The sequence below is a fragment of the Leiobunum rupestre genome, chromosome 6 (genome assembly GCF_980474605.1).
Source record: "Leiobunum rupestre chromosome 6, qqLeiRupe1.1.hap1, whole genome shotgun sequence".
In the NCBI taxonomy this organism is placed as follows: domain Eukaryota; kingdom Metazoa; phylum Arthropoda; class Arachnida; order Opiliones; family Sclerosomatidae; genus Leiobunum; species Leiobunum rupestre.
In genome coordinates this window covers 49,105,675-49,120,335 of record NC_143389.1, presented here as the reverse complement: position 1 = coordinate 49,120,335, position 14,661 = coordinate 49,105,675, and the positions used below count along the sequence as shown (strand labels likewise).

The 14,661-nt window shown below is 38.8% G+C and overlaps 1 protein-coding gene across 1 annotated transcript; it reads left to right on the top strand.

Annotated features, from left to right (window-relative positions):
• The first annotated feature begins 13,598 nt into the window (after positions 1 to 13,598).
• Brms1 (breast cancer metastasis-suppressor 1-like protein) lies at positions 13,599 to 14,661 on the top strand. The gene is made up of 2 exons (XM_090177662.1): positions 13,599 to 13,724; positions 13,790 to 14,661. The coding sequence occupies exon 2, from the start codon at positions 13,821 to 13,823 to the stop codon at positions 14,553 to 14,555; it is 735 nt and encodes a 244-aa protein (XP_090033788.1). The 5' UTR covers positions 13,599 to 13,724; positions 13,790 to 13,820; the 3' UTR covers positions 14,556 to 14,661.

The following is a 14,661-nucleotide window of genomic DNA, read 5'->3' as shown; positions in this document are numbered from 1 at the left end:
TGGAATAATAGCCACACCAAGATTTACCGTGAAATCTCTATCCAGTTACCTGTCTTTTTAATTGTTTCTAATATTATGGCTACTAAATACTAATACTTCTTTCCTATTAAGTTCCTATACATCGGGGCTTCTATGGTAATGAGAAGGCTGATGTCTTGGCCAAGAAGGTTGCAGAGGCTGGGTTCTTTGGTCCTGAACCTGCCGTTCCTATCCTCTCTAGCATAGTGTGCGGCCTTATCTCATGACTGACCATCAACTCAAGCTTTGGCGCGGACATTTCATTAATCACAATCCGTCCATGTGGTAGGAATAGAAATACATCTTCTTTAACCGCGCAAACAACCAATATCTGAATCTTCTAGTGCCAAATATGATACAGCCACAACAAGAGTTTGATATCCCTTGTCAACTTACGGATCATATACGCCTAGCGGGGCGAGGGACAGCTAAAGCCTAATTTATCGGCTTCTTTTCCCAAAATTAAGAGAGCGACAGCAACTTAATTAGGGCACGATGTAGCCTATCCGAGCCTATCGATTGATGTATAAATTTTCTTTCTATCACAAATTGTCGGAGTTCAGCCAATAGGCTTTGAGCTTAAGAAATATAGCGCCATCTAGCTGCCTTAATATCCGTAAACTAAATATGTGAAAAAATAGCAGACACCTTTTGAATTTCTAGGTTTTCCGGTTGAACTTTTAGCTGTTGTGCAGATATAATTTTGAACGAGCAGACAGCTTTCATATATTTAATTTAAAACTCGGTTGGTTGGCGGCGATACTTATTAACAAAATTTAAACTACGTGCCTATACCCAATTAACTTATAGAGTGTTGTCGTCTGAAACCCGGCGACGTCACCATTGTACTTTGCCTATTGATAAAAAACGGTAACTGTCATGGCGGCCACTATTAACACTACAGCTGTGACGTTACAAGTTTTCAAAATCGTATCAGACGACAACACTCTATAGGCCCCACTTCCCAAAAGTGAGACAACGACTTTTAGGGCAAAATGGCACCTATCGATTGATGTATCCCATTCCTTTTTATTGCCAATGGCGTTAGAGACAGATTATGCCCAATAAATCGGTCCCCGAGCGGCCAAATTGATTGCAAGGTCATACATAACATATTTAGAGAAAGATGGTGGTGTATCCTTATTCGCAAAATTCAAATATCAGAATACGCTGGACGCGGATTATGGGGTACCGTGAATTAACATAAAATCTCACTTAATATTAAAATATCTTAACGCAACCATAAACATAGTGGAATTGACGAATGCCTACTAAATTTACAATTTTTAACAAAATGTTACTAAATTTAAGGGAAGTATTCGTCACCGAAACGAGTCTAGGTGGCGTAACGGCGCTAGCTTCTCCGAGGTTGCGTCTATGATCTAGCGTCTGCTACGGACAAATTAAAAAAGATATAAGATCGGTTTTTTTTTCTCAAAATATAATCAAACGATTCAAAAATGATATTATTATTTATAGAGTCGAATTATCAGAACGATGATGAAAAACTAATAGCGTCTGCTTTAACTGCTACCTATCTAGCTTTCAATGGCGACTGAAAGGGGGCGTAGTGATAGTTTTCGGTCGCAAATGTAGATTTTTTTAAAACTGAAAATCAGAAAAAAATTGTTAAAAAAAAACGCTCTAATTTGGTTTCGGAACATCGATGGTATAAACATAGTAAATGCCCTGTATTTTGACGCCCCATTATTTTCCATTTTAACCGAAACCATTGAAGAGTTATGCCCACTGGTTTGGGGGTCCCGCGAATTGGGCGGAAACTAAATCGCAAAAACGTATTTGGGAATTGTAGCGTTCATAAATAACGAAACTTTATTCTAGGAACATTATATAATATAACAAATATACAAAGTAAATACAATTCGCCATTACAGTCAAGTGACGCCATCTATTAAATGGACAAATCGGTGTTTGAATTTAACCGCGGTTTTTCCCAGAATATAATTGGTCCTTTCTGCTAACACGTGGTAAATGCGGGCCAATTTTCTTCAAACGCCGGTGTTGCCCTTTATGCTACTAGATGGAGCCGTCTAATATTTTATTGATTCATTGGTGTTGGTAAAAAAGGAATAATTAAATTTTCGGAAATTATTATTCGTTTAATTTATTACATTTAAACTATCTTTTCGTTTTTGGGTAATTTTATTTATATATTTAACTTTTTTAAGTAATATAAATAAGCTAAATTTCTCATTGGGAAATTTATAGTTTTGCTCTTTGGTTAAGTTCATAGATTAATTCTTGTTTGACGCGTACTTAAGTTTATCACCAAAGGACATCGCACTTCTTCTATGGGATTTGGCTTTCGACAGATTTTTTTCAAATTGAAACATGTTGTTAAGCTTGATCAAAGGAGCAAAATTGTCCATTGCCATTTTTCCCTAGCTCTTATAGTTTGCCCAGTATCAGCGGTCAAAAGTGGACAAAACTTAGTATAGTCTATTTGTTAAAAGAAGTCACGGGCCATCGGTTAGCGCTCTACGTTTCCGCGTCGCTAGTCCGGACTTACTGTCAATAGAGTTTTCTTGCCAAGATTCGGGGTGCTACCCAAAACAGAGCGTTGGATTTGGTTTCGTTCTGATCGCAAGATGAACGAACACAGTAAATAAATAGTTAAATATTGAGTTTTAACTGTCGTGTGACCGTGACTATGACTGACTATGTGGCTGACTGACTGTATCGATAAATAAGTGTTTGATCTGTTGTGGAGTGACTGTTTCTATCCTATCAGCGAATGTTGAATGTGGGATTCAACGAAACGGTTAATCATATATATTCTGATTTCCGAAGTATTTCTTTTATGTTATGTTTTATTTTATTATTGCTCATAAAATATTGAATATCAAATGATTCCACGTACGAAAATTCATCGAATAATAAGTTGCGAGAAAAGAAATAATAATGAAGTAGAGGTGTAAAAATCTTGGCAAGAAAACTCTTTTGATAGTGAGCCTGGACTAGCGACGGGCGAACGTAGAGGGCTAACCTATGGGCCGGGAATTCTTTTAACAAATAGACTATGCTAAGTTTTGTCCACTTTTGACCGCTGATACAGGACAAACTATAGGAGCTAGGGAAAAATGGCAATGGACAATTTTGCTCCTTTGATCAAGCTTAACAACATGTTTCAATTTGAAAAAAATCTGTCGAAAGCCAAATCCCATAGAAGAAGTGCGATGTCCTTTATCATTTCCAATTACCATAAATTATTATGTATTATTCACAAAGGAACTTTTTATCCTTTAAAGTTTAATGTTAGATTTTACATTTATGTTGCCGTTGATTAAAAAGGGACTGACAGTGTACTTCGCATGCAAGATGTACATTTCGCGTTTAGTCCTCAACATATTTTACATCAGCTAGTCCGTGGTTTTTACAGGAAACTCCAGTTTTTTTTACTAGGGGTTATGATTGTATTTTCAACAGGTTAAACTAGTTGAGTTGACAAATATCCAAATGTGATTTTTACAGGCGTATAACCTTACCGGTTTTTTTCGCCTGTACGGATTCACGTAAATTTTACAGGAGTTTCATGGAAACAGCAGATTCCATGAACTTCCTGTAATTTTAACAAAACTTTTTTCTCTCAGTGTATTAATATTTTAATTTAGCTATGTACAAGGTTAGATTTATAAAAGCTAATACAAATGAAAAAAACACCAAAAAAAGCTTTATTATTGCTTGAAACTGGTCCATCGTCTGCTCTATAAATAGTTTTCAGTTATTTTTCAGGGTTATACCAAGGATAATAGCTAAAGGATACGAAATGGCGAAGCGAGCTCGTACCTCTCTCGTGAAAGGAGTCTCCCCCGACGGGTGGATGGGGTGGGTGGAAAAAGTGGGGATCGCATCCTGGTAAAACGCTAGCGCTGTCCTTGCTGTTGCCATCTAGAGGCAAAAATCTGCGACTCTTGGCGACAATAAACGGTGATTCGATCTATAAGTGAGTTGCAGGCTAAGAAAGACAAAATATATAGTACAGTCGGCGCAAGGATACCTCAGACCATTTCCGGCCAGTCGACCGCGCGTAATTTAAATTTGACCACTTTACAGTCAATTTCAAATTTCGTGAGTTTCATCGTTTTTTCGCGCCATCTAGGAACTGAAATTGGAATCTATTTTTTAATTTCATGTTGTCATGAGTTTAATTACTGAATGCAGCTAAAGAAGGTTCGATAATTGAAGCTCCAAATATTTTAAATAGCCCAAGAGGTTACTATAAAAAGCATGATAAAGGTTTATTGTTAACAAGTAAAGAGAAAAATATAATTTTAAACGTCTATAGCTCATTAAGACAACGTTACCCCCAAGAAAGCGTGGTAACTATTTTAAAAGAAACTGCCGATTTAACTGGTAAGACGTAGAAATAAATTTACAAAAATAAATAATTATACATACTATTTTATATTTAAGAATGATAGGAATGCCTTATTTTTTAAATTTGCTCGCCACCACAATTATGAAATTAAAAAATAAAGATTCCAATTTCGGTCTCTAGATGGCGCTAAAAGACGACAAAAAGAGCAAAATTTGAATTTGACCGTAAAATGGCCAAAATTCAAATTTCGCGCGGTGGAATGACCGGAAACGATCTGAGGCATCCTTGCGCCGATTGTACTATATATTTTGTCTTTCTTAGCCTGCAACTCACTATAGGCTTAGGTCAAGTGGCGGGATAGCTTTAAAACTTTTAACTTTAACGGCGATTTGATTTGAGCTTTGATTTAAATAGTTATTTTGTAAAATGGGAAAATACTGTGTGTTTAGTAAGTGTAAAATTTTTTGCTGCGCCTTAGTAGGTTTTTTCAAAGCTTTTAACTTAAAATAATTGTGATCCATATTTAGCTATTATACTTAATATATCATTATTAATAAAAGAAAAGCGTGGTCCAAAGCCGTTGGCGGCAAAACTAAGGATATTTTCAAATATCCTTAGTAGAGAGGGCGCTACAAAGTGGTCTTACCAGGATCATACACATTTCCCCCTTTTTTAGTACCCCCTTTTCTCCCAACTTGTGGGAGTAAAACTGTTTCGGAAGGGGAGCGAAAATCGCGGGTTATTTCGTATCCTTTAGCTATTATCCTTGGTTATACGAAATCATTCTACCTTAATATTTATATGCACGAAGTTTACAACAAAATTTCAAGATGGGCAGCGCCTTTAAAAAAATCACATTAAAAATTACGATTTCAATTTAATGAATATGGCTCCTCATAAACGTTTCTGGGCAAGATTAACACGAGTTACGTGTATATTAAATAGAAGATGATTTATGCGTACGCGCCAGGACGTTCCTTCTTTTCCAATATTAAAAGTTAAATAATGATTGAATAATTTTTAATTCTTATACATCCAAATTGACAAGATTTTAATTGTTTTAGTTTTTAAAAATAATTAGGAATCTTCCTCGGTAACTTGACGCACCTTAATTTTTTCTTTTGAAATGAGCTAGTGTCCTGCTGGACACAAGGCACTAGTCTCGGCATTTGACTACTAAAATAAATGCTCCTTCTGCGATGAGTTTGCAAGTTCTCTCCCTTTGAAATATTGAGGTTGTGTTTAAAATATATATCTATTAAATTGTCAAGGCATTGTATAAGCCGCCCAGCAAACCCAAGTTAGTCCCACGGATATCCACTAAATATCCAGTTTAGACATTTTGGATATCCGTATTATATCCAAAAACCTGCAGATTACGCCCAAGGGACGTACTAAAACCATCCAAATGTCCCAGGTTTCTACGTCCGTGAGACGTCCACTTACCCTGGTAAAAGACGTCCAGTGGATACCAAATGGATGAAATCTGGACATAATAAGGTATGCTTAAGGACGTCCAATGGACCTTATGGTAACATGAAATTTCACCAAGGGAAAAGTTGCAATGGGCATTAGTTTTGCCATGGCAACCGAAAATGTTTTTGAAAACACAGTCTGTATATTGTCCCATTGAAAAAACAATTGATAAATTTTTACATATTTTGATCAAATTGACCAAAATTCATCAAAATATCATAAAATTCATTTCATTTGTCAATTTTGATCTATTTTGTTTTTGGTTTTGAAATTTGAAATTTTTTTAAAAATTTTCTCAGGGGGTACCCTTAGAAGTGCTGAGATTCCCATGTTATTTTCAATGGGAAAATATACATACTGTGTTGTCAAAAACATTTTCGGTTGCCATGGAAAAACTAATGCCCATTGCAATTTTTCCCTAGGTGAAATTTCATGTTACCATAAGGTCTACATACCCACCTAGTTTCAACCAAATCGGTGATTATCACCTCGGGTAGTCTCCTCGTAAGTCCAAATATTACGAGATAGGTTCGGAAGGAAAGAGCTTATAATCAACGCGCATATGAATCGATTATTGCATATGACTCCAGTTAATAGATCAAGTGATATTTGCTCTCTCAGATCATTATATGATTCTTGCGAAATTGAAGTCCGAAGTCTGCAGGGGCAAGGCATTGTCGCGGATACTTATGGATCTTTGTTATGTTCGGTGTTGCTGAAATTGTTGCCAGGAGACATTGCGCTATTGTTTAGCAGAGAGCAAGATAGTGATGCAGAATGGAAGGTCAACGACTTATTGAAGTTTTTAAACAAAGAAATATCGAGCAGAGAACGAGCGATTGAAGTCGGGAAATCAAGTCATGAAAGTTATAAGTCAACTAAAAAACCATCGTGTTCTAACGAAAGAAAAAGTACACAACAGAACAACCAGCCTAGTCGAAAACCTAGTTATCCGACCGCCGCTAGGTGTTAACGTTGGAAAACAGTGCGCCTTCTGTAATGAACAGTCACATAATTTCTACGAGGTTCAGTGGACGAACGGAAGTTAATTGCGCTGAAGAAGCTGTTGTGTTTCATTTGTTTGAGAGCGAGTCATAGAGCTCAAGAGTGTTGATCAAGATTTAATAGATGTAAGAGTTGCGGGCGACGACACCATGTCATTTTGTGCGATAAAAAACTATAACTCACGTAAAAGAAATAGACGAAGGTAAAAACAGCAACGCAGCTGCGATGACGTTGTTTTCGAACGCGAATTCTGAAGAAGTAGTGCTTCTTCAAACAGCGCAAGCATTGGTTATGAACGAAAATGGAAGAGTCGAGAAAGTTCGCTTCTTGTTGAATAGTGGTAGTCATTTGTCATACATAAAAGAAGACGTTTCCAAAAGATTAAACTTGGAAGTTTTAAGTGAAGAGCCTCTGAATATAATGACATTTGGAAATACTGAGCCGATTAAAAGTATTAGAAAAAGAGTACGCCTGGAATTAATTAAGGAACGTAAAAGATCCCAGTCAAGTTGTCACTTTGGAAGTATATGAAACCCCTGAGCTGTGCGGGGCGGTATTTGCATTACCCGATGTAAACGTAATGAAAGAAATGCAAAAACGAGGACTAGTGCTCTCTGATGGTCTAAGCGCTGATCGCGACGGACGTCCGAATAAGTCTGTTGACGTTTTAATTGGTTCCGACGTCTATTGGAAGGTGGCGTCAGGAAAGTCGAAAGATTAGGCAACGCTCTCGTTGCACTGGATACAATCCTAGGATGGACCTTACAAGGTCCAACGTCTATAGATGCAGTCACTGTCGGAAGCAACCCTGTAGTCTATCTGAGAATATTAGTTGAAGAAGAGGAGATTTCTTGACAGCTACGTTCTTTCTGGTAACTGGATTCAATCGGAATTAACCCAACTTTGAAGATACTATCAAATTCGAAGACGGTCGATATATTGTTTCGTTTCCGTGGATGGATAATAAAGAGCAGTTGGCCGACAACTATGAAGTAGCCAAGAAACGAACAATCCATTTAATTCAGAAGCTGAAACCGAATGAAGAAATGTTCAAGAAATATCACGAAATTATAAAGGAGCAGATAGAATTGGGTATAGTTGAAGAAGTTGGAGAATTTCAGATAAACAACGAGGGAAATTCACCCAATTATTACATACCTCACAGAGCCGTTATACGTGAAGGACGTCAAACTACAAAAGTACGCATTGTGTACGATGCTTCGTCTCAGGCAAAAGGGGAATTGTCACTAAATTATTGGACCTAGTTTAATACCAGAACTGTTCGATGTGCTAATCAGATTTAGAGGTCATAGAATCGCCTTTAGTGCTGACGTAGAACGTGCCTTTCATCAGATTTATCTAAATGAAGATGACCGAATCGCTGTTAGATTTCTATGGGTAGAAAACCTTAATGACCCTTTGAACCAACCGTTGAAAGTCTATAGTTTAACGAGAATTCCATTCGGCGTAACTACAAGTCCATTTTTGCTATCAGCAACGATAAAGTTCCACGTGAAGAAGTATACCGAAAAATGCCCAAAAGCGAGTGTAGTGTTGTTAAAAGACTTATAGGTAGATGATATGCTTTCTGGTGCTTGGAGAACAGATTAAGCTAGGGAATTAGTATTGCAAATTTCACAAATAATGAAGGAAGCTGGAATGAAGTTTCAAAAATGGTGTTGTAATGTAAGGAACGTCATTGATGTCGTCGAAGTGCATCGGAGAAACAAACGAACATAAGTCTACCTAATTCTAGTCACACAAAAGTGTTAGGACTCGCTTGGAATGAAGTTGAAGACAAAATGATATTTGAATTGAGCACCCTCTTTCAGTTTGTAGCATTAAGAAACACGAAAAGATTGGTATTAAAGTCAGTGGCGAGATTGTTTGACCCATTAGGAATATTGGCTCCGTTTAGTGTAAAGGCTAGTACCCACTTGGCGAATTTTCGAGACGAATAAAATTTTCGCACAACGAAAAAAGATGCGGTTTTTCGGTCGCTGGGGGAGCGGTTCTCACTTTAGCGCGAAAATTTAAAAACGCTGAAAACAACTCGCGCGGCTTTTTAGTAATGTTTTAGGCCTAACATAAAACATCAGTTCTAAATGAACCAAATAGATGTTCCTGTTGATAATTTAAATAAATAAACGATTCTATTCGTGAGATAATTACCTTTACTTCAGTATCTTGGTCAAGTTGGCTGAGCCGCTTTTCTAAAGACCTGGGCTTAATAAGTGACGGACGGGAGCGGAATAGATCGAGGGAACGCGTTTTCTGATTGGCTGAAGCTTTTTGTCGCCAAGGTGTGGACGTCAAAAAATAGAACATTCGCTAGATACCGCGGAGACGCGACTTTAGCGGCGAATTTGAAAAAAATCGCAAATTTTATTCGCGAGCGTCAATTTTCAGCGCGAAAATTGTTTTTTTTCCGCTAAGTGGGAACTAGGCTTTAGAGTGAAAATCTTGTTTCAAGAAATATGGAACCGTGGATTAACGTGGGATGACGAGCTTCCATCACAGTTGGCTTCTAGATTCGACGCATGGTGTTATGAGCTAAGAGAATTACAAGAACTCTCTTTTCCAAGATATTATTGGTATGGCCATTTCACGTCCGAAAAATTAGAAAGCGAATTGGAAATTCACTGTTTTGTGGACGCCAGTGAAAGAGTATACGCTGCAGTTGTATATTTTCGCTCTCGGGATATTAAAGGAAAATATTCCGTGGCACTAGTCTGTTCGAAAACTAGTGTTTCACCAATCAAGAAACTAACTCTTCCAAGGCTAGAGTTGATGGGAGCGGTACTTCTTGCGAGGCTTGTGAACAGAGTGAAGAATGCTATGACGGTTACTCCAACTTTAATTCATTTATGGATGGATTCAACAATAGCTTTGCACTGGATAAGAGGCTAAGCGATCAAACGGAAACCATTGGTGGAAAACAGAGTAAGAGAAATTCAACAGTTGACGGATCCTATCTTTTGGGGACAATGCTCTGGTCAGTCTAACCCAGCTGACTTACCAACCCGCGGTAAGACACTGTCAGAACTGTCAACGTGTAACCTTTGGTGGAAAGGACCTGAATTCTTGATGTCAGATTTAATAGTGAAGCCAAGTACTAACGACGACAACGATGAAACGAAAAGTGTTGAGAATGAGTTAAGAGTAACTCCTCCGAAAAATCAAGTTGTAGTTTTGTCCGTAAGAGGGACTTTGGAAAACCCCATTTTTAAATTAGAGAGTTACAGCTCTTTGTATAAAGTTTACCGAATCACTGCGCTTGTGATGAGATTTATCAAAATTCTAAAATGTAAACAAAAAATAAACGGACCCGTGACTACTGAAGAAATTGTACAAGCCGAGTTCTATTGGATAACAAGATCTCAGAGAGAATCCTATGGTAGAGAAATCAGTCATGTAGAATCAGGCAAATCGATACCTCAAGACCCTAAATCCCGTGCTAGATAAGGATGGTCTTCTTTGCCTAGGAAGCCGTTTTTTTGGAAAACATTTAAGTGAACGTGAGAAAAATCCTTGGCTTTTGGATCCAGGACATTATTTTACGATACTTTTAGCTAGACAGCAGCATAAACGTCTGATGCATGCTGGAACTAATGAAGTTATTACCGAAATAAGAGAGTACGACAATTAGTTAAGTCCATTATTTACAAATGTACTACGTGTAAACGGCTTAACGCTAAGCCATCAAAAGTTGTAAGTGCACCGTTACCAACTGTAAGAACTCATCAGGCACCGCCTTTCGATGTTTCAGGAGTAAATTTTTGTGGGCATCTCTACGTTCAAAATGGAAACAAGTGCTATATTGCGCTTTTTACTTGTTCAGTAACACGAGTGGTCCATTTGGAGATAGTATCACACTTAACTACTGAAAAGTTTCTATGGGCGTTCAGACTATTCATAGCAAGACGTGGAATAGCGTGAAAAGTTTATAGTGAAAACGCCAGAACATTTAAAAGAGCGGAACAAGATTTGAAACAGCTATGGAATCACGTGAACGACCCTGAAGTCGCGACATTTATATATAAATGGCAGTACATCGCTGATAGAGCGCCATGGTGGGGTGAGTTTTACGAAAGGATGGTGAGAAGCGTCAATGTCTCCCTAAGAAAGGTGTTGGGACATGCAGAATTAAGTTATGAAGAGTTGGGGACTGTATTAACGGAAGCTGAAGCTATAATTAACTCACGTCCTCTAACTTATTTGTCCGAAGATGCTATGGAACCGGCACCATTAACTCCGGCCCATTTTTTGACTGGGCAAAGACTGACAGTATTACGAAGCGGAGACACCAACTAAAGAGCAAACATCAACAAAGGAACAACTAACTAGACGCGTTAAATATCGTCAAGCGTTAGTAGATAGATTCTGGTCACGCTGGCGATCAAATTATCTATTGGAGCTGAGATCTGTTCATCACTATCAGTGTGTCAGAATTTATAGCCCGGTGTACCTAGAAACAGAGACCATACCACCGGAGGCCTATCATCATAGTGCCCTACGCCAACGTCCCCAAGCCCGGACAGGTGACAAATCCAGCATGGGTAGCAGTACCCTACTACTGATGGTCGCACCTTTGGCGCAAGCCACTCAACCCAGCAGAAGGTGCAGCAATGGGTGGACCAATCCCCACTTCGCACACAGCAGTGGGATTAAGAATGGATGCTGTAGCAACTCTAGCCGACACCCCACCTATGGAGGTAGAGAGTCAAGCCCTTTGGAGAGAGCTCCTAAAGGGGAACGACGAGCACACAGCAGTCCAAGTAACCCGGCACAGCTGGCACCGGAGATCCCGGTGGTGTTCCAAAAGGCCGGGAAACAGGACCGCCGTGCCCGCATATGGAGGCCCGCCGCCCCACAGCAGGCTACCCAATCCGCCGAGGCGGCCAGTTTGCACGGACCCTCTCGGTTAGCCTGAGCCGAAGCGCAGTATCCTGCCCCTACCTGACCGAAGCCGGAGGTGGAGATAGGACCATTTGACCAGAGCTAACATCTCCCAGTGCGCCACCGCCCTTATGGGTTACAAGAGCCGGACCCCGACTCCCCGGTAAAGCCACCAGTTATTGCACACTCTGACCCATTAAGGGCCTGTTCATCACTATCAAAACACGCATAACTTAGAACCTTTAAAAGTAGGAGACGCAGTAGCGGCGCTAAGGGTGGGCTGAAGTGGGCTTTAGCCCCCCCTGTATTTCTGAGAGGGGCCACATATTGATATTAAAAGGGCCACATATTTATAATTAAGAGGCCACATATTTGAATTTATGAATTTTCTTTATCTCTAGAAATTTGTTTTATTGCCAAGAAAAGTTTTTCTGGAAAAAACTTTAAAAATCAATTTATTTACTCAATAAGATAGTAGACCATAAACAGATAGATTCGGGAGGAAGGGAGCGGAAATTGAGAGAAAGTTGAATGGACAATAGAAAGAAAAGAAAGATAATTTAGGGAAATACCCCGGGCATGCAAGTGTCCCCTCCAGGTCGGATACAAGGTCATAGGGGGTCCAGTAAACGCGATGAGAGCCGCAACAATAAAACGACTGCTTGCTCTTCTCGCTTCCTGGAAAATTTATAAGGGGTCACTAAAGATGTAAGGGCCACAAAATAATTAGCCCACCTGTGAAAAAACCTTAGCGCCGCTACTGAGGAGACGTGGTTCTAATTGAAGAAAAGAAGCTTCCTCAACTAATGTGGAAAATGGCCGTAATCGATGAACTTTTTAAAGGTTGAGATGACATAGCAAGATCATGTATGCTACGTCTACCGAGCGGAATGAAGTTGAAAAGACCATTTAACTTATATATTCTCTTGAATGCTAAAAAAGAAAAATGGTTGAACTATATTCAAGGGTGGGGTGAAGTGTGAAATATTGAGGTTTTGTTTAAAATATATATATATTAAATTGTTAAGGCATTGTAAAAGCCGTCTATAAAAAAAACTCCACTCTTTGTATCGCGTGCGAGAGTATGCCACGAAATTAAAATTTCAAACGTTTATAGCGAGCAAATTATCGTTTGAATAGGATGAAATATATTTTAGTGCTAAGAAAAATAAATTAACTTGTAACGGAAAATTGTTGTATTTCAGTCTACAACTAAAGCTCTCCCAAATTAGTTATTATTAATCACTCCCCACTGGTTAAAGGGGTTTTCCCCGAGCTCTTCGGTTTCCCCTTCCATAAAACCTTGTTGAGGTTAGTGTAGGGAGCTGTTGACCCGCGTAGCATGAAGGGCTTGAAACCACCCTCCTACGCATCGTAACCCGGCCACCCGAACTAATGGCTATAAAAGTCGCTTGATGACTTAGGTATTAGCTTAGCTGATTATTATGCTCTGTCTACTAAAGTTGATCGAAATCTGGGGGCTCACTAGTCAATTTGACTAGACTACTATCAGTGACTACTAAAATAAATTAAAATAGGAGGCTCACTATTAAAAAGATATCCTTATGTCCAACCCTGTCCATGGCTAGAAAAAGCGAGTAGTCGCCGAGCAAGGTTAGTAAATTTTAGGCTATAAAAGGTTGCCTCGATACGCTGTGGTTGCTAAGGGCTAAGGTTGGTAACTTCGTTGCTAACGAACATCGTGATGTCACTGAGATCAGATCCTATTGAAAATCAATGGGATCTCATCTGGGTGACGTCAGCAACAGACGAATTTTGGAGGCAATCCAAAAATTATTTCAAACCGTTTCTCGATCGAGACCCCGTCGAGTACGCGAGTCGCGAGTATAACTAAGTTGGCCGTGGAAATCAGGAATGAATGTTTGAACTTCTGCAGCAGACGACGGCATCTACTGGATAAGCGTGAAATCAACGCGCGTCCGAACGATCATTATTTGGCTTTGCTTACTTAATTCGAAACTTAAAAGTAAGTTTTAAACAATAATATATTAATTAGAAGTCTATATAATCGTATATAAAAATTAATTATAGAGGATCGCTGGCTAACACACCGGTTTAAAACATGCCTGGTATTGGTTTAAAGGATGATACTAATGACAGTGAAGTTGAAGATATGGATCAAGAAACACCAGAAAGTGAAAAATCATCATCAGATTCTTCTTCAGGCACAGGTTCTGACGACGACGATGATGACAGTTCAGAAATGGATGAAGCTGACTGTGAGCGACGCAGGGCAGAATGTATGGATGACATGGCAGACCTCGAAAGACAGTTTATTCATTTGAAGGAACAACTTTACTGCGAACGAGCAAATCAAGTTGAACTTAAACTAGACGAAGTTAGAGCAGGAAGAGCTGTTGAGTACATTCAGCCCTTGGACGAACTTAAAATTAACATGAAGATAAAGACCGAGATAGCTGGTATCTTACGAGAATTTAAAATTGCTAACATAACAAACAAAAATGGGGCTGAAAAGCTAGCTTCATACCAAAACTTTGAAAGTGAGAAGGCTTTGCTTTGGGATTCCATCAAAAGTGACTTGGAAGAGAAAATAAGACACTTGGAAGAAGACAGAAATAGTGTTGACATTACGTCGGATCTCTGGAATGAACAAGTTAGTTACAAAAAGAGCCACCGAAAGCCAGATTCCTCATCTTCTGATAAAAGGAAAAAGCCAGTAACAATTTCGGGACCATATGTGGTGTACATGCTGCATGAAAATGAAATTCTTGAAGATTGGACAGTGATTAGAAAAGCTTTGAAAGCTACTAAGCAGAAGAATGAATTGTTAATATGATAATCGAACTGTCATAGACCATAAGTAACTAATAAACTTATGTAGAGATAAATTTTAAAATGTAAATACGTTACCTTATTTGTTTGTGATTATTTTAGCATAATTT